This window comes from Mustela lutreola, chromosome 7, assembly GCF_030435805.1.
Source record: "Mustela lutreola isolate mMusLut2 chromosome 7, mMusLut2.pri, whole genome shotgun sequence".
Lineage (NCBI taxonomy): Eukaryota > Metazoa > Chordata > Mammalia > Carnivora > Mustelidae > Mustela > Mustela lutreola.
In genome coordinates, this window is record NC_081296.1 from 108,653,512 (window position 1) to 108,674,823 (window position 21,312).

Genomic DNA, 21,312 nt, shown 5'->3' on the forward strand with positions numbered 1-21,312 from the left:
CTCTCAAATTTGCCGCGGATCCAATATGCGGGATTTAGACTCTGTGACGTGGATTTCGGACCGTGCCTCCTCTCTGTGTCACCAGAAATACCTTACCTGAGCCTTGGACAGCTTCGGCCGCTATGCGCGTTTAGAATTTGCCGCAGAAAAGCCTTCACCGCTAGGACAGACGGACGCTCTCCGGGTACCAATCCCGTGAGTCAGTCCGAGCACCGCCCCTCTGCGAAGCCAATAGCTCGGGACGGGAGCAGGAGGGGCGGGGCGAGCCCTGCAGGCGGCGTCGTGATTGGCACTCCGGCTCCCGCAGCCGGCGAGGTTGCCCCGACGTCTAGCCCTAGAACCCCGGGCGAGTGCGTATCCACAAAGTTTGTCAGCTCCGAGGCGCCGTAGTGGCTTTTACCCCGGCCGGGTGGGCCGGGCGGGGCGGGTGAAGCTCGGCTCAGTGTAGGACATCCTGATGGCTGCGGTGTTTCTGGTAACGCTGTATGAGTATTCGCCGCTTTTCTACATCGCAGTGGTCTTTACCTGCTTCATCGTGACCACCGGCCTGGTATTGGGATGGTAAGTGCCCCATGGTTAGAAACAAGGGACGTAGGGGCGGACAGCTGGGGCAGTGGGGTCGCGGAGGGCAGCGGAGGAGGGGTGCATCGGCGCCGGGGGATCCTGCGGGGCTGGGGTACCCGGGGCTGGGGTACCGGGGCTGGGGTGTGTGTGGGGCGGGGAGCTGGTGTCGCGAACTCCGCCAGGCTCCGGGAGCAAAACAAGGTGCGGTGTGCACCTGCATCACTGCTCTGCATCTCTGTGTCGTCCCCGTCGCTGCGGGTATCTGGGGGTGGTGCGGGGTCGAGGTATTTTACCCAGCTTTGTTTCTAAGAGATAAAGCGGTCTGTCAGGGCCTGGTCTCGGTGTTGGGATAGAGTGCTTGACCGGCAGGCTTCTGTCCCGGATTGGGGCCTACGGTGTGCCCGGAGTGAATCGGTCACCTGCGGTACAGTGCACAGACGTGGACAGTAAGCACAGCTGATTGTTGTTCTCACCAGAATTGAGGACTTGGCCTCAGATCTTTGAGCGTAATTTATAACTGAACTCCGTTACCGTTTGAGAATTTAATGGTTTCTAGATACATTCCACGCCTTTTGAAGTAATATTTAGTCGGTGGAACTGTGAAGTCATAATTTTAGAGCTGGAAAAGACCTTTGAGATAAGTTACATTAACGGGTAGGGGCAGTTTACATATTGGAGACAGGGAAAATAGACTGTTAGGTAATCCTTGAGCAATTGTTCTAGCTCAGAGATTCTAAAATTTCTCTTTCGAGGAGATGCCGTTGTATCATGTTTAGAGAAGCCTTATAAATACAGCTAGTTGACTCCATCTTACTAATTCATCCATTGCGGAGGGAAACATGAGCTCGATTTTGAAAAATCAGTATTTTGAGAAATAAATGAAGTTAAGTCTGTATGGTAGAGGATAGAAGGCATTTCAGGGGTACAGCATTAGCATAGAGAGAGGAAGCGTGTTAGTGAATAGATCTGCCTGTGTAAAACGAATCTTAAAATACCCTTTGATCACATATATAGGATTACTTTACAGAAAGGAAACAAGCCCTTGTTAATTTCTGAAACTATATGCCTTCTTGAGAAACTAAGCCCAGTCTTAATATTTCCATACTGCCCCTCACCCTGCCAGCTGTTGAACACAAAATTCCTTGTTTGTGGGTGGGAGAAGACGAAAACCAGTCTTACACAATTTGTTATTCTTGACTCACCAAATTTCACTGCTGTTTAGTGTTCATTTCAAGAAAGTTTGTAATTGGAATTTGCAACTCGGTTGCCTAAGTGAGTAAAGCAGTTTTAACACAGGATTTCTTAATGACTATAATGTCAGTGTTATTCTCTTAAAGAAATATGATTTTCCTCCATTAAGAAAAATAGGTAACTAGTTGATCATTGCATTTTATCCTTAAATTTTAATTTTCTGGGAATGCCTGGGTGGCTCGGTTGGTTAAGCAGCTGCCTTCAGCTCAGGTCATGATCCCAGTGTCCTGGGATCGAGCCCCGCGTCGGGCTCCTTGCTTGGCGGGGAACCTACTTCTCTCTCTTCCTCTGCCTGCCCCTCTGCCAGCTTGTGCTGTCAAATAAATAAATAAAATCTTTTAAAAAATTAATTTTCTGTAGGCCAGATAATTAGATATCTTAGGTATAGTACTGGGAAGAGGAAAATGAGTGAGGGCCACATGGCTAATGATGGCAGTATCTGTGGGTAAGGGTAGTCAGGAACCTCATGACCTCATGTTTGTACTGGTTAAGAGACAGACTTTGGAGTCAGACAGACCTAGATGCAAATTCTGGCTCTGCCAAGTTTAGGACTTGTTTTGAAAACGTAATGACTGCCTACCTACTCCATTTGGATATGACTTTGAAGGGTGGAAGGCCAGATAACTAGAATTTTTGAAAGTCTGGGCTAAGTATTGCTGAAACTGTGTAAGTCCCAATCACTTTCTATCTAGTTATCTTGAACCTAACTCAACCATTACCTTTAGCTGGGTTCCTTTGTCTAGGCAAACTTTTTACTAGTGTTTATTTGCTAACATAAGCCAAGGCAACAGGTACATTGAATAGAAACAAAGAAAACCATATAGATCTCATAAAAGCAACTTTCTGATAGTACCCCAGACAGAAGGTAAACCCATGAATCCACTATGCTTTTCACCTGTGTCATGTTTTTTTAACTTCCCAAAATATAATCCCTATTGGTTTTGTGTCTTCGCCATTATCTCAGTACTGCTCTGATTTTCTTTTCCACTGCTTCTTTCTCATGTTCTCCTTGTCTGCTTGCACTGTGTGGGAGTGGAGAAAGAACAGGAACATTTGAATCCCAAAGAATCGTGCCACTGAAGTATGGTATTTCTCTTTAACTCTTGGTGGTTTTGTGAGCTCTAATAGCTCACATTTATTAAGCTCTTGCTATTTGCCAGGTGCTGTGCAGAAAGGAGACCGAAATGCTATACATCCTTTAACAGTTTCATATAATCGGGGACCCTGACTCTGCAGCTGCCCCCTGCTTCCTCTTGACTACAGGTTATTAAGCTATTGTCCCTCAGCTTCGTAGCACCCCTTTAGATTCTGTTTTGTGAATCTGGGGCAGCACCTCTAAACCACGTTTCTTCTTTGCTAGCTGGCTGCCTAGCAGGCTTTGCCGGCAGGGGAGGGAGGGTGAGTGGAAGGGTAGAGGACAAAAGGGCTTGCTGCTTCCTGTGCGATTCTTTTCTTGTCTGTCTCACCACAGTGATAGTGCCTCACTCTGGCATTAACAGTTGGCCCCAGTTTTTCCAATTTGTAGTTTTCCACTCTCTTAGAACCAGCCATCACACCCCTTCAAAGATATCAATACCATTTCCTCAGATCTGAGACCCAGCTCCACGGCAGTCCTTGCTCCAAATTTCTCAGCTGTAGTAATTCTCTTTATCCCTGTTTTGGAGTGATAGCTGTTTCCTACTGGTACTACTTCTCTGATGCTCACTGTCCCCTTTTAGCGTTTTCAGTTCTTCAGCATATGGTTAACAATTAACCATATTAAATTCCGTCTGTTAAAATAGCTTTTGTGGTTTTGGTCTCCTGGTTGGACTTATAAAAGATATTAATAAAGAAATTGTTACTACAATTGGAAACCTGGGGGTGGGGGGCTTTCAAAGATGGGCTTCAGCGATTGCATCTTCGGCTCCTTGCCAACATGATATAAGGTCCTAGTAATCAATGGCAATTATTTGCATAGTGATTCATCAGATTGCTACCTTTGATTGATTGTGATAAAATGATTTCTGAAGTGTTTAAAGTGGTTAAAGCACTTTTTGACTATAAGGACTGAAGGATGGATGGGATGGTTGCTTCTCAGATCACTGGAACCCTTACAGAAAGAAAATGATAAGCTAACATCTTAACACACTCAGGGCAACCCTTAGAGAATCAGAGAGGTTCTGGGTTCTAAAGCATTTTATTTCATGTAGCCACAGAACTAAATATTGAACAAAGTTTTAATTGTGCTGCTAATAGAATTATACAGCCTTGTCGATGTCTCATTGAGGACACTGAGTGGAAAGAACCAGACCCCTGAGACTTGGAATGGGAACATCTGAATTGGGTGGGATAAAACTGAGAGTCTTGAAACCCCGATCATTCTGACTCTCCTTTATAACCTTTCCTAGAATAATTGCTTTGCAAAGAATGTCTATACTCAAGACCTATCTTTATTACCTTTTGCTGTGAGGCCCAGATCTCTTCATGTTCCAAAGGACAGGAACAAAATCCAACTTGCTTGGAAAGAGCTTAGCCTCTAAAAGATATGCAAAATTTTGCTAATTTGTGTCATTGCAAACAATTGATTGTAAATAGATTAGGCCAGGAAGGATAGAATGTAACAGTAAATCAGATAAAATGAATTACTTCTTTTCTTTTCTTTCTTTATTTTTCAGTAGGCTCCACTTCAGTGTGGAGCCCAAGGCAGGACTTGAACTCAGGACCCTGAAATCAAGACCTGAGCTGGGACCAAGAGTTAGATGCTTAACCAATTGAGCAACTTAGGTGCTAGAGATAAAATTTATTGATCTGGGTGTGTTCTTAAGAAATTCTGAATCTAAGGTATTAACTCAGATGTGGTTGACTGAAACTTAGACTCAGTGGTGGCCTATATGTAATAAGGTTAAGGTGCTAGAACTTTCTTGGCATAACGAGGAAAGAATCTAACAATTTAGAAAGATAAGAATATTGGACTGGATTTATTATGTGCAACCTGCATACCTTTCCCCCTACTGCATCCTTTAAGACTTCACAGAAGACACTTTTTTCATGAGGGCACTGAGAAATAAATTGCTGAGAGGAGACTTGTATCCTTAAAAATCTCTGTTCTTTCTAGGCTGTTTGTGATGGTGGGAGCTCCTGACCTGAGGTCCAGTGGCACCTCACCAGAGTTGAGGTGGACATATGTTCCATAATGGGCAGTAGAGGACAAAGAGAATGTTTTGGCTCACAAGGATTTTTGGCGGTGGCTAATGGATTAGAGTGTTTCTAGGAATAAAATAGATGGGCAGCCTACTAAATGCTACATGAACTACACAGAAGGAGAAACTCCATGTCTGGAGCCAGAAACCTGACTTGAGTGTTCACAACGGCAAGTTACCACCTTTCACCCAGTTTATAGATATAAGCCAATCCATAGACCTGGAATGTCTGATTAAGGGGAGGTCGGATCCCCTGGAGGAAGGACCCTGTACCCTTCTGTGCTGCCACAGGACATACTCTAAATCATCCTCCAGATCTTTCTCAAAAGCTATTGTCTCTCAGAAGCAAACATGCTCTTCTGTACTCCGCGTGGTAATACTGGGACAGGGACTTTGCATGTTACTCTTATCGTTTGCTCCCTATTAGAATCTGCCAGTAGACAATGCCAGAAAGAAACAGGAAGGCTAGAGGAGGAAGAAGGGACTTCCGCTTAACAGTTTGCTTCCTTTTCTTGGTCTGCATTCCTGTGGCACTGACCTTTGCCCTGGCACTGGCAGTTGACCTGAGTAGCAGCAGTTTATTTTAGTTGACAATTTTTCCTAGAACTAGCCTCATCACACTCCTTCAGCGGTATCAGTGCCAGCTGGCAACACTCCTACCACAAAAGTCTGCATGCCAGCTCTGGGGGAATCCCTTATCTAAGCTTCTAAATTATAATAATCCCCACTCTATGGGGCACCAGGGTGGCTCAGATGTTAAGTGTCTGCCTCTGGCTCTGGTCATGATCCCAGGGTCCCGGGATCGAGCCCCACATTGGGCTCCCTGCTTGGCGGGGAGCCTTCTTCTCCCTCTTCCACTCCCCCTGCTTGTGTTCCCTCTCTCACTGTGTCTCTCTCTGTCAAATAAAGAAATAAAATCTTAAATCATCATCATCATCATCATCCCCACTTTTCCGTTTGTTTTTCCCCACCCTAAGAGTGATAACTGCTTCATGCTAGGATACCTCAGTGTCTTGCATTTTCAGTCTTTAGTACTTGATTAACAATTCTTTTGATAGACTGACCTTGACTATTTCTCATCTCACTTGTTGAATGCAGTTGGATGTCTCTGTGTGATGAGGTTGGTGATGAAGTACAGATTCTTCCTTAGGAAAAGAACATGACTGGTTTCTATTTGTTTAGAGTGCACAATACTCCACCCTTGCATTGGCAAGATTTTTTTTAGAGGAATCTAGAAGAAAACACAAAACTGTTAGAAACAACATTTCAAGCCTTTGGAGGGCCTTAAGGTCACTTATTTTAAACCCTCATTTTACAAGTAAAGGCATGGAGTTTTCGAGACTGGGTCATTTTCCCAAAGTCCTATCATTAGCACAGCAGTTCCCTCAGAGACAATCCTCTGAGTTTATCCACGAATGGCTTTTTTATCCTGATCCAGTGTCAGTATCCAGCTACTGCATGAGACCATCTTTGGGAGATCACCGTAGAGAGAAGGCCCCCCAAATTAACAAATGCATGTCTGTTTTCTGGCTTGAGAACTCAGAGCTGAAGGGGTAATAAAAATTGTTTACTGCTGATCCTAAAATTTTATCTTCAAAGTAACCTTTATTCATGAGGAGCTCTGTGAGACTCCAGACACAGGAAAGGAGGTCTGGTCTACCAATTCAGCTTCTGATTAAAAGCTTTGGAAGTGTGTGCCACATAAGACATTATATAAGCAATAAGAAAAAATGTGGTCAGAATTGGAGGTCCAGGGCACCTGGGTGGCTCAGTGGGTTAAAGCCTCTGCCCTCAGCTCGGATCATGATCCCATGGTCCTGGGATCGAGCCCCACAATGGGCTCTCTGCTTGGCGGGGAGCCTTCTTCCTCCTCTCTCTCTCTCTCTGAGTAATTCTCTGCCTACTTGTGATCTCTGTCAAATAAATAAAAATCTTAAAAAAAAAAAAATTGGAGGTCCACAGATTATTGCTTGTTAGAAGTTTAAACATTATGAACAAGTATAATAAACAATTTAGAAATGGGAAAAAGCAGGGGTGCCTGGGTGGCTCACTCAGTTGGGTGTCTGCTTTCTGCTCAGGTCATGATCCTGGGACCCTGGGATGGAGCCCTGCATCGGGCTCCCTGCTTGGTGGGGAGTTTGCTTCTCGCTCTCCCTCTGCCACTCCTCCCTGCTTATGCATGCATGCTTTCTCTCTGTCAGATAAACAAACAGAAATCTTTTTTTAAAATGGGGGAAAACATAATTATGAAAAATCCAGGAGGAATAAGTATAAAATTGTAACAGTAAAGGAAAGAGAATAGAAAATCCTCTTTATGGTAAAAAGGGGGACAAAGTTTAGGTAAAAGAAAGTAATGAATGTTTAGAAGTATTTGTTCAGTTAGTATGTCATTACTAACAGTTGCCAACTTGACTTCAAGTGGAAAAAGATAAAGATGAATTTATCATTGAAAAGATTGAAAAAGAAATTGAAAAGAAAACTTGACAGTTTTCTCTTTTACTATTTTATTTTATTTTATTATTCCTTGTAATGTCGTATCAGCTGTAATCTGATATATAGGGCATCAACATCTTTATTCTAATTTTTGATTAAAAATGTGGAAAAAGGAGCACCTGGGTGACTCAGTGGGTTAAGCCTTTGCCTTCTGCTCAGGTCATGATCTCAGGGTCCTGGAATTGAGCCCTGCATCGGGCTCTCTGCTCAGCTGGGAGCCTGTTCCTCCCTCCCCCACCCCCGCCTGCCTACTTGTGATCTCCTTCTCTGTCAAATAAATAAATAAAATCTTTTTTAAAAATGTGGAAAAGACCAGATGTTAGGGTGGTGGCCAGAGAAACGTCATTGGGTCTGTTTACCAGTATTTCACAGAACTATTTTTCAGCACCAATCATGGATTACTATTTGACCAGTCTCTAATTTTTAACCTTATTTCAGGTCATCTCTGCATATAGGCTTTTGAGTAATATGTTAAGGATAGAAACATTGATCCTCATCGAGCAGGTTAAAACTTGGAAGTTGTGAATTTTTGTGCAAAAATGAGGAAGTTCATGCTGGGTCAGGTATGTGAAAAGGTTTAGGATTATAGTAGGCTGAAACTTCATCATGAGTCATCTGTGTGTTAGCTGCCCCAAAACCAGCTTACTTGATCTCAGACTACATTAAACATAATGCTTTGGAGAGGTGTGGTCAGACTGTGTGCAGTGTCACTCTAGTATATAGTGAATTCTATCTTCCCTCACTCCCCAACACTTGTTTCCCTCAAAGCATAAGGATATTGAGGTAACAGGGCTGGTGAAGTCAGATATGGACCCAGAGCCTTGATTCAGCATTGGCCGTTCTGGTCATGCTTGACTAAATCCTTTAAGAGGACAGGAGTACAGAAATGTCTGAGATCTTAATTCAGAAGTGTGGCAGTGTCAGGACATAATTCAGATAAGCCGGTAATGGAAAGCCAAAGAGCAAGAGCATTAACCTTAAAGGAAAAAGTTAATAACTGTATGAAAACTAAGAGCTCTGTTCATCAAAAGATACCATTATGAACGTGAAAGGCAAGGTGCAGGAGGGGTGAAGCTATATCCAACAAAGGGCCCACATTCAGAACATATGAAGAATTTCTATAAATAAAAATAGTCATCTGAGAAATAGAAATTAAAAAGTATGTAGTGCACTGCCACCACATAGCTACCAGGTGGCTAACAAGGTTTTGGCAAGGTTTTGGCACAAGGGGGGCGTAGGAGGGTAAATTGATGCTACCCCGTAGAACAATCTTTAGCCTTCTCCACGGAAGTTGAAGAAGCACAGACCTGGCCAAGAAATACCATTCTCAGTATATGTGGACCTAAGAAAAAATGGGGGTACACCCATGTGCACCAAGTGCCTTGTATGACAATGTTGATATAGGCATTATTCGTGATGGCCAGAGTGAGGACAACTTAAATGTCCATTAAGAGTAGAACGAGGAGGCAAGTTACAGCATATTGATTGTACAGTAGAATATTACATAGCTACACAGATGTGCTAGATATAGCTGCATGATAAATCTGCAAGCATAACATTATAAAATAGGAAATAGAAGTGTACACAGCATCCTTCCACTTACATCCTTCCACTTAGTGTATCTTATCAGAAACAGATACACTAAATTACAGCAATTGAAGTCAAGATACTGGAGAGGGAAGGGATAGTGCCTGGGAGGGGACACCAGAGACTTTCTGAGAATATTGTCCGGGTCCTTCGCCCGAACACTAATTACTTTCTAATTCATTGAACTATGTTTTGTGTACTTTTCTGTATGTTATCCTTCAGAGTAAAAAGGTTATGTGTGATACAAAGGCCAAGGGTTTAGCATGATCCATAATACCAATTTTTAAAGATGCATTCGACTGAAATCAAGGACCTTAGGCCATTAGAAAATGCAGACCCAAGACAAAGCATGAGATGGAGAAATAAAAAATCTAGGGAGATGAATTTCTTCTAATAATAAGTGTGGTTTGGCAGCTCTTGATCTGATACTGGGTGAAGCAGCCTAGGATAAGCATGTTTAAAAAGAAGCACACTTTGCATCTCAAATTATTTCTTCCATTCCGAAGTGTATTCAAAGCCACAGAATAGATATGGTATATCTTCCTACAACACTGATGTTTTATAAAGATTTGGAGAAATAATACTTTTTATATTAAAACCAGATAAATCATAGAATAAATAAAGCATATTTTTTCTTGAAAATTTATTTATTGATGTGTAGTTGACATACAATAAATAAAGCAATTGCAGAGGAATTCTGTGCTCACAAAAGGCTGCTTCCAGATACTTCTCCAAAGCCCTGCTTTTTGGGTTTCTGACTCCTTCCTATACCTTTAAAGATTCTTTAATTGAAAATGTAAGGGGCGCCTGGGTGGCTCAGTGGGTTAAGCCTCTGCCTTCAGATCAGGTCATGATCCCAGGGTCCTGGGAGCCCACATCACGCTCCCTGCTCAGTGGGGAGACTGCTTCCCTCTCCCACTCTGCCTTCCTCTCTGCCTATTTGTGATCTCTCTCTCTCTCTGTCAAATAATAAAATCTTAAAAAAAAAAAAAAAAAAAAGAAAGAAAGAAAGAAAAGAAGATGTTAGGTACAATATGATAAAATATCTGAAATATAATGGTTGAACCTACAGTAGAACTGAACAAAATGAGCTCTGAATTCCAGTATTTACTGCTGGTAGTGTGGGTGTAAGGAGACAGGCAGTGGGGGTAAAGAAAAGAAAGGGGGGGTAGGTAGACGGTAGGAAGAATTAAAATGATGAAGGGGCCAGGAAATAGAATGAGTATATATAGCATCGAATGGTGTTTTCTCCCCTTGTTTTTTTCACTCCCAAGGGATGAAGGAAAGAAGAGGGAGGTATTATGGCTCTCATGGGAAGATTATATCTTGTGTCCTACCATTTCACATTCCTGACTTAACTGCTAAAAGGCACTGGGGCAGTGTTGGGCAGTGGACACAGTGGCTGCGGGGTAACTGATTCTGAGGTTCAAAAAGGAGAAATTACTGGATTTGTTCTTTCCCTCTAGCTCTTCTGCCAACCCCTGTGTCTACTCCATCATCGGCATTATCATCACTAGCACTTACTTAGTGCCACACTCTGTTACAAAGGTTTCCAGGTGGGAAACCAATTACAGAAAGGTTGAGCGATTGCCTAAGGACACATCGCTATTAAGTGTCTTGTTCCTGATTTTAGGAGGAAAGCAGTTTTTCATTAAGTACTATGTTAGCTCTGCATATTTATTGCTGCCCTTTACCAGGTTAAGTTCCTTTACATTCCTGGTTTGCTGACAGTTTTTATCAGGATGAGACATTGGATTTGAACAAGTGCTTTTTCTGCATGTATTGAGATGATCATATAGTTTTTCTTTTTTAGTCTGTTAATATGGTGAGTTATGTTAAATTTTTAATGTTATGTTAAGCCATCATTCGGTCATGATATATTAGCCTTTTAATGTATTGCTGGATTCCATTTGTTAACATTTTGTTAAGAAGTTTTGCATCAGGGCGCCTGGATGGCTCAGAGGTTTAAAGCCTCTGCCTTCAGCTCACGTCATGATCCCGGGGTCCTGGGATCAAGCCCCACATTGGGCTCTCTTCTCGGCCAGGAGCCTGCTTACTTCTCTCTCTGCGTACTTGTGATCTGTCAAACAAATTAAAAAACAAAAAACAAAAAACTAAAAAAAAAAAAGTTTTGCGTCTATTTTCCTGAATGATACACGTCTATAGTTTTCTTGTGCATCTTTGCCCTTTCTCTGCAAACTACATGAAGTTGTCCTTCAGCTCAATGATGTTTTGGGTGATTTGGGGTTTTTTTGTCTAGCCTTTTTTTTCCTCTCTCTGTTTCATATTGGATCCTTTCTGTTGATAAGTCTTCAAATATACTACTCTTTTGTTCTATAATGTTAAGTCAGCTATTAATTTCATCCAGTGTATTTTTCATCTCCAATATTGTATTTTTTCATCTTCAGAAATGGATTTGGGTCTTTTTAAATATTTTCCACATCTCCATGTAATATGCGCAATCTTTACTTACTTTTCTGAAAATATGGAGTGTAGTTATAACAATTATTTCAATGTTCTTGTCTACTAGTTCTAGTATACCTGTCATTTATAGGGTCTATTTCTTTTGATTATTTTCTCTCCTCATTATGAGTCATAATGAGTCTCTTTGCATGGCTATTAATTTTTTTTAAAGATATTATTTATTTATTTGACAGACAGAGGTCACATGTAGGTAGAGAGGCGGGCAGAGAGAGGTGGGACTCAGGCTCCCTGCTGAGCAGAGAGCCCAGATGCGGGGCTCGATCCCAGGCCACTGGGATCATGACCCGAGCAGAAGGCTGAGTCTTAACCCACTGAGCCACCCAGGTGCCCCTAGAGTATAACTTTATACTGTGTGTTACTTTTAGTGGTCTTCTCTTGGCATTAGATTTATTGAAGTGATTTGAAATTTTGGTTTGCAAACTTAATTTTAATGGTTTTCTTCCCTACCTTTTGTTATCACCCTTGCTGTTTAACCATTTTACGATTGTCTCCAACCCAATTCCTAGATGCCTCCTAGTTAAGGACAGGTATTATAATGACATTTCTTTCTTTCTTTCTTTTTTAAAGATTTTATTTATTTATTTGACAGAGAGAAAGAGATCACAAACAGAGGCAGGCAGAGGCGGAGGGGGAAAGTAGGCCCTGCTGAGCAGAGAGCCTGATGCAGGGCTTGATCCCAGGATCCTGAGATCATGACCTGAGCCGAAGGCAGAGGCTTAACCCACTGAGCCACCCATACACCTCTTATAATGACATCCATATTGATATTGTCCTAACCCAGCGCCTGGATTCAAATTATGAACCTCAGTCTGGCTCTTGTTTTGAATGGACAACCTATAAAGTCCTCTTACTATGGGAAGGCTTACTTGCCACTGCCTGCTGCCAGACTTGGGACCTATCAAACCCTGGCATCAGCCTTACTCATTACTTTATATTTATTTCCCTTTTTTGGAACCGTAAAGATTGTCTTTGAACCCGCTATGTCTCTTTTTCTCCTACCATTTTATTATTAAAATTTTCAACATACAGAAAACTTGAAAAAAATTATACCATGAATATATATATGCCCATCATTTAGGTTCTACAATCAATATTTTGGTATAGAGTCTTTATTTCATATTTGTCCATCTTATTTCTTGATCACTTCAAAGTAAGTTGTTACTCTTCCCATAAACACTAAAGCATTGCATATTATTAGCTGGAGCTCAACATTTGGGTGTTTTGTTTTGTTTTGTTTGGGGCGGCAGGGAGTAGGAAAGGGAGAGAGGGGCAGAGGGAAAGGGAAAGAGAGCCCGATGTGGAGCTCGATTTCACGACCCTGAGATCATGACCTGAGCCAAAACCAAGAGTCAGATGATTAACCGACTGAACCACCTAGGTGTCCCTCAACATTTTTGTTTATAGTTCCTTTTTGTTCTTTCGAAGTAATATTTATACACAATGAAATATACAAGTCTTCAGTGTTATTAAATGCATCATCTATACTCAAACCTCTTCGCAAGGTATGCAACATGACCATCACCAGAAAAAGTTTCGTCATGCCATTTCCTGGTCAGTCCATACCCCTTCCCCCCACCTCAGATGCAACCATTGCTCTGTTTTTTATTTCTACTATGAATTAGTTTTGCCTGCTCTCAAATTCTGTATTACAGAATCATAGAGCATGTACTCCTTTGTGTAAGACTTCTTTTGCTCAGGATGTTGTTTTTGAGATTGGTCCATGTGGCTCTAGCAATAATTTATTCCTTTTCATTGCTGAGTACTACTGTTCCTTTGTTTCAACACAGTTTGGTTTGTTTGCTCATTTCAGTGGGGTCTTTTTGATTTCTCTGTTTATTTTTTATCCATCACTGCTAAGTGTCTGGAGAGAAGAAAGTGCATCAGAGTATGAATGCTATCCTATTAATTTTAAATTACCTTTTTTTTTTTTTAAAGATTTTATTTATTTATTTGACAGAGAGAGAGATCACAAGTAGGCAGTAGGCAGAGAGGCAGGCAGAGAGAGAGGAGGAAGCAGGCTTCCCGCTGAGCAGAGAGCCCGATGTGGGGCTCGATCCCAGGACCCTGGGATCATGACCTGAGCCGAAGGCAGCGGCTTAACCCACTGAGCCACCCAGGCGCCCCTAAATTACTTTTTTTTAATTGAGTGAACTTAGCTGCTTTCTAACTTGATAACAAATTGAGTTGGGTCTGTTTCATTTTCCTTTTCATCTGTTCAGTGTGCATTTTCACAGCTTTACCTGAAATTTAAAAGTAGAAAACATGTTATATAAATGAAGAGCTATGTTTGGTGTTTAAATAAAAGTTCTCCTGGCCCATAAATAATATCAGATAGTCTGCATGTTAAATATGAATTTGCTTTTATATCATGTAAAAAGTTCACTAACTCTTATCATGTTTTTGCTGTCATATTAAGTATAATTAATCTCTAATGACTGTACTACTTTGTTATCACCGACAATATTAAAATAGAACTCTTTGTTTCAGGAGTATGTCAGTTCAGCCAGCTGAACAATATATTGCATGGGGCCTCTCATCTGTCACTTCTAGATTAATTCTGTAATATAATGTAAACTGAATAAATCTCTTTTTGTGGTACTTGTGTTAAAAGGAATAATTAATGAAGCCCAACATATTTCACATATAACAAAGTTTCAGCATTTGCTAGAATTATGTATTATTTTATTTTTATTTTTCTTCAGGTTTGGTTGGGATGTTCCAGTAATTTTGAGAAATTCAGAAGAGACCCAGTTCAACACAAGAGTTTTCAAAAAGCAAATGAGACAAGTCAAGAATCCTTTTGGCTTAGAGATCACCAATCCATCTACAGCTTCAATTACAAGTTGGTGGCTATTTTCCAAAGATCTTTTTCTTTCTATTCCCCCTTTCTTAGCATTTTTCTTTCTACATTGCTTTTTCTTCATTAGACTCAACAAGTATTTATTGAGCACCTATTTTATTCTGGGCGCTGTACAAATAGTACTTTGTACTATAGTTACAAAGACTAACTTAATCAACTAGCAAACAGAGGCATTCGTGTGAGAAGAATCAAGAATCTTAACTGTTAATGAGAATAGTTTGTTAGGACACTGCCATTTTCATGGGTCTTGAGTGCAGTGAAAAAGGTATGGATTGTATAGCATAAATAGTTACTGTAAGGCTGCTAACCTCAAGAACAAGTGTTTTTAATCTGAAATTGTGGTATTTTGGGGTCTAAGTTATTTTAGTATAAGATGTTATTCTGGGAGATGGTAATAATAGATGACAATTGTTTGTTTCTGTGCTTACTTGGAAAAATAAATTGTCTGCAAGACTATCTAGGGACCATTAGAGTGAGGGAAAGAATGGGAGGGAAGAGGGAAGGAAGAAATTATTAAGTTCGGGCATATTCAGGAAAAGCCTCATTAAAGAATGTGCTGATTCTGTCTTATTTATTTATTTGTTTTTGAGTAGAGTCTTGAAAGATAAGTATGTGTTTATCACATGGGGTTGGGAGATATTCTAGGTAGAGAGAGAAGCATGAACAAAGCACCAGTACAGAAACAGAAGAAGACAGTAGAGAAACAATAAGTAGTTTGTTGTGGATAAAACACAGGGTGGAGCAGGTGAGAGAGAATAGTAGGGGAAGACAGGGTCTTCACAGGGGCCCCCCATAGACAGATCCTATTACCAGGATAAAGAATACAGGAGGAGCAGCAGGTTTTGGAAGAAAGTTAATGACTGCAGTTTTGAACTTCTGGGCTTAGAAATGCTCTTGTAGCAGGTAAGTAAAGACACGGAGTAGGAAGTTCTAGGTACAGTTCTGTGGCTCTACAAAGATTCCTGAGCTGAGACCATATCACCCTTTATACTTGGTCAGATTTCTGGAATCTTAAAAACAATCCCAAGCTTTCTCAATGTTTTATCGTATTGTAACTACTGCCTTCTTCCTCTTCCCTTCAGGCTTCTCAAAAGCAGGTTACATTTTCCTTCTTCCTTAGCCTGCTTTACTGTCACTCCTCAGATCAGTGCAGTCTGGTTTTTGCCTATGTCTCTCTGCTGAACTGGCTTTCCCTGAGATCACCAATCCCCACTTCTTCCCCCCCACCCTGACCCTCAGGCATTGTAGGCTTGAGTTAACACTATCTCTGCAGAGTTTAATAGAGTTGATCAACCCTTCCTTCTTGATAGCCTTCTCCCTTGGCTTCTGTGACTCTTCTTGTTTAGTCATCTTTCTGTCTCTGACTTCCAGAATCACATCAAAAATCAGTATATGGGGTGACTCAGTTGCTTAAACATCTGACTCTTGATTTTGGCTTAGGTCATGATCTCAGGGTCATGAGATCGAGCCCTGAGTCAGACTCTGTGCTCAGCAGGGAGTCTGCTAGAGAGTCTTTCCTTCTCTCTTTCCCTCTGCCCTCCCCTGCTCATGTGCGCTCTATAAATACATACATACGCACATGCATACATAAAGTCTTTAAAAACATCAGTGTGCTTACTTAATAAGACTTATCAATCTTAAGTAAATACTGATTCATAATGAAGTAGTATAAAATTTCTTATTCTTCTTTATCTATAAATACTATATTATTACCCTATGAATTGAAGAGAACTAAGGACCTCTTTTTTTCCCCTCTAATGATAGATAAGGGGTTTGTTCTGACATTTTTCACTTAGGAAGACCAAATTTCAAGATATGATGAGAAAATTATCCTATTTAGAAAACATGCCTAAGGGAGTACCTGGGTGGCTCAGTGGGTTAAAGCCTCTGCCTTCAGCTCAGGTTGTGATCCCAGGGTCCTGGGATCGAGCCCCACATCAGGCTCTCTGCTCAGCAGGGAGCCTGCTTCCCTTCCTCTCTCTCTGCCTGCCTCTCAGCCTACTTGTGATCTCTGTCTGTCAAATAAATAAATAAAATCTTAAAAAAAAAAAAAACATGCCTAATTAAAATATAGAGAACAGTGGTAGTTTGGTAACCTCTGACCTCTGTGGTCAGGCACTTGCACCTGCTGCCATGTCACACTGGGATCTTGAGTAGGACTGCCCATACAAAAAACTGCCAATACAAAGCTGTCCTTCCTGCTACATAGTTCCACAAGCTGGGATATGCTGAAAAAGTAAGAACTGTTCAATTATAAGCCAACAAACACAGAATACTTGTGAGATAGAAAGTGGGAGGAAATCTGCCAATCTTCCTTTCAAGCAGAAATAGTATCATAAAGAACCTCCCCTGCCCCTAGAAACAAATGAAAAGATACCTAGTAAATAGAAGACCTCTCTCAGCTGTACACAAAATTTTTTTTAAAATGTGTGGTTTATAGCATGCTTATTGAAGTATTTTAATTTTTAAAATACTGGTGCTGGGGTGCCTTGGGTGGCTCATTTGGTTAGGCATCTGCTTTCAGTTCAGATCATGATCTCGGGGTCATGGGATCAAGCCTTGTTTTGGTCTCCCTGCTCAGCGGGGAGTCTACTCCCTCTCCCACTGCCCTCCCCTCCCCACCTCGTGTTCTCTCTCTCTCTCTCTCTCTCTCTCGCAAATAAATAAAATCTTTTAAAAAATAAAATGACCGGGGCGCCTGGGTGGCTCAGTGGGTTAAGCCGCTGCCTTCGGCTCAGGTCATGATCTCGGGGTCCTGGGATCGAGTCCCGCATCGGGCTCTCTGCTCAGCAGGGAGCCTGCTTCCTCCTCTCTCTACCTGCCTCTCTGCTTACTTGTAATTTCTCTCTGTCAAATAAATAAATAAAATCTTTAAAAAAAAAATAAATAAAATAAAATGACCAGTGCCTATCATTCATTATATGTCTTCTTCGGGTAAATAAGGAGAAAGAATTTGTTGGGAATTATGTTTCGCAGGATAAAATTTATTTGTTTAAACTGTGGAACAGAGGATATCATTAAAGATGTCTAACCAGGCCATTAAAATAATATTCTGAGCAATAGTTGTGACATTTTAAAAGGTTATTTCATTTGGTGTGCAGATAGTTTAAGAATCCAGGTCTTTTTTCACCACTGTTCCCAAGGTGCTTGGCGTGTAGGAAGGGAAGGGGACTATCTGGAGATCTGATTTACTTGAAAATGAACGAGAGAATCAGTTTTAATCTTAGTCCTCTGTTTATCTTTAGCATGGGTGCTTTTTGGGATTTCTTTTGTTGTTATGTGATGATACTGGATTTGGATTTATGGTATTTCCATGTCCCCAGTGTAAGAAGCTCTAATGAAATGGAAAGGAGGTATTCAGGGTTTGCTAGTTGAGTTTAATTCCTTTGGGTCAGAAATTTTCTTGTCCCTTTGTGACAGCTTCCTCATATTTTGGTTCATTCACCCTGGTGAGACCTAACAAAGGTGAAAGGGTTAGACAAAATGACACACATACCATTTTGGGAGGAATTTGTGAACCTCTATTCTCTACGACGTAAAACTTTCATCTCCCAATACTCCAGATTTATTATCCTCATGCAGGATCACCTGTACGCTAGTTTTTTCTCCGGGATTCTCCTCCAGGAAGTCTGTGGCTTTTCTGCTCTGTTGTTTCTTCTTTTTTTAATGCCTCAACTCATTGACTCTCGTCCTTGTTTTTTGCAGTTTTTTGCAAGGTTGTCTCATATGCAGGGCTCCATTTGCCCCTTACAACTAGGCAGGTTGAGGGAAATCATCCCCGTGCTGCTTCTGTTAGCTTCAATTCTGATTTTTTCTGGTTTAAGGCTGTGTTCCAAGTCTGTTGTTGCTGTCGATCTGAGACGGCATTGTGTTTGCACTGAATCTTAGAAGATTGAGAAAATGTAGGGATGAGAACTGTCTGCAGAACAAGTGGAAAAAACAAAAGGGAGAACAGTTTTGCCTGGGGGATTTGAACTGTCATCAGTTAGTGTTAATCAGTACATTCTCTTTTCAGTCTATGTCATGGACAAGTGTAGGAGAGATTGTGGAGAGTAGAATTTACAGATTGTATTCTCCCTTCTCATTAACTTAATTAATTTCAGAGACATAGCTGTTGAAGTCTGATTAGTATCCAGTTGTCAGTAGTCTCTGACGCTCTCCCCACTTTAGTCACTTATATGCAGTCTATAAATAAGCCTTTTATGCAGCTCTGAATCTCTAGAACTCTGATGCTTTTTACAGAGCAAATAAACTGGGTAGTTTTACATGTTTTAGGCCTTATCCTTCCATGGTTCTTTTTTAGTGTAAACAATCACATAGATATGGATATCCCCTCCTGTGATATAAACAGGAATATGCTATATACTTGGCTCCATCTTGCTTTTTTCATTTGTGTATATTCTGAAGATCATCCCACTGTAGTATATGCAGGTATTATTCCATGCCTCAGTTCTTTTTTAAGAGCTCCATAATACTTCATTATAGAATGTTCTACATTTTATTCATTTAATTCCCTATCATTGGACATCTGGGTGCATCCTGTCATTTTGATATAACTACAATTAGTTAGATATAACTAACATCTTTTCACATTTACACATTTCTGCCAAGAATATTAAGAAATCATTTTCTGGGTTCCTTTTTTTCTTTTTCCACTTTCTTTTCTTTCTTTCTTTTTTTTTAAGACTTTATTTATTTATTTATTTATTTATTTATTTGACAGAGACAGGGAGATCACAAGTAGGCAGAGGGCAGGCAGAAAGAGAAGGGGAAGCAGGTTCCCTGCTGAGCAGATAGCCCGATGTGGGGCTCAATCCCAGGACCCCGTGATCATGACCCGAGCTGAAGGCAGAGGCTCAATCCACTGAGCCACCCGGGCACCCCTCCACTTTCTTTTCTATGCCTTTTCTATTTCTCCCTTTCATATCTACTTCAGCTTTTTTTCCTTCCCTCATGATGTTATGGTTCTGTGGTGACATAGAGAAAAGGATGTATGATTTTTAATATGTATAATAATTTTAAATATATGAGCACAGTTATGTAGCATAATATAAATAGTATATATGAACATGACATTAATGTGTTTTGATATTTAATGAATAAATTAATGTAATTACATATTAAATATATATAAATATATTTAAATTTGTATTGATGGGGTGTTTTTCTTTGGCTATTTAATAGCTAATTAACAAATAATAGCTAATTAAATTTCCCATTCTTGAATAATACCTGATGATTAATGTCATATAAAACTTTGAAATCAAATTCTATTCCAATTACCTGTGCAGTGTTCCTGCCAGTTAAAAGTTTTGCTTAACTATGATTGGCTATAACCCTGTGTCGCTGCTGCTACACATACTCCAAATGTGAAAGTCTACGTATGTACTACTAACTACGGGGAAGAAAAATAAAAACTGAATTTTTGGTATCCTATAGAGCATCTTCTTGTATTTGTGTATATCCTTCTAAAACATACTCTGATCACCTTTTTATTTTATTTTCTTAAGGGATGATTTATATATATATTTTAAAAGATTTATTTATTTATTTTACACAGAGAGAGTGAGCGCAGGGGGTAGTGGCAGAGGGAGGAGGAGAGAAAGAATCTCAAGCAGACTCCCTGCTGAGTGCAGAGCCCAATTCAGGGCTCCATCCCAGGACCCTGAGATCATGACCTGAGCCGAAATCAAGAGTCAGACACACACACACACACACACACACACACAAAGAGTCTGACACCCAACTGATTGAACTACCCAGCCACCCAATGATCACCTTTCTAAAACTACACAGTGTATCCATCAGAATTCCTATTAATAAATTAAAAAAAAAGACTCCAGTCAAAGGATACTGGGTAACTTACAGAATTGCTGTTAGGTTTGGAGATCCAGAATCAGAGACCAAGGCTGTTCAGCAAGGAACAATCCCCAGACCACGTACTTTTGGTCTTGCAAGTCCACTGCTGCCACTGAGCACCAGATACTACAGTTTCCACTGCCAACGGTATAGGATCCTAGATATTGCTGCCCTTGAACTTGATATTGCTGCAACTGCCATGAGCAATGGGAAAAAAATCATATGGGTGGTAATAGTAAGTCCTATGTGAGTGTTTAAAAATAGTAAAATAGTCTAATTTGTATGCCCACTTATAATTTATTTTTCCACTTAATCAGGTTTATTCAAATTATAATGTGTTTTATTATGCTGAAAGCAAATAAATGAACGAGGGCATTGCTACTAAGCCCTTCATGTTTTGGAATCCCTACTCTTTCCTTAGGATGTTTGCATATCATGTGGGACATTAAATATGTGACAAGAGTATAAATGTTGTTGGGGCACCTGGGTGGCTGGCTCCGTTGGGCGACTTCCTTTGGCTCAGGTCATGATCCTGGGGTCCTCAATCCTGGGATCGAGTCCCAAATTGGGCTCCCTCTCAGGCTCTCTTTCACTGTCTCTCACAAGTAAATAAATAAAATCTTAAAAAGAAAAAAAGTATAAATGTTGTCAGTGTGCATATTAATATTAGTAAGGCTTGATTTCTTTTTCATTTTTTTCTACTCCAGTGATCATCTGAGGACTCCATGAGTTATGTATATCCACTTTCAGAGACAGTCCTGCTCTGTTTCTTAGTTACAAGGTTGTATATATCCACGTTTGGAGACAGTGCTCCTGTTTCTTGTAATTAGGATTATATATGCTGTTAGAATGGCAGGTTATCAATGGTGAACTATATTTCAGTTTTTAAACACTATGTGGGAGAAGCCTCCGAGTCCCAGCCAAAAAATTAACTTCATGATTTCCACATGTAAATATACAAATAAGAGTTTACTGATCGTCCTTCAAAATTGTGTATAGATGTTGAGGTTTTTCCGTTACTTGTTTAGGGACCAG

The 21,312-nt window shown here is 40.6% G+C and overlaps 1 protein-coding gene across 1 annotated transcript in view; it reads left to right on the forward strand.

The window, feature by feature from the left end:
* Nucleotides 1-330: 330 nt before the first annotated feature.
* The window catches only part of CGRRF1 (cell growth regulator with ring finger domain 1), a 30,997-nt gene continuing 10,015 nt past the window's right edge, over nucleotides 331-21,312 (forward strand). The window contains exons 1-2 of the mRNA XM_059182137.1: nucleotides 331-561; nucleotides 14,261-14,400. Of these exons, the coding sequence (XP_059038120.1) occupies nucleotides 458-561; nucleotides 14,261-14,400 (244 nt within the window). The 5' untranslated portion in view covers nucleotides 331-457. The remainder of the gene's footprint in view (nucleotides 562-14,260; nucleotides 14,401-21,312) is intronic.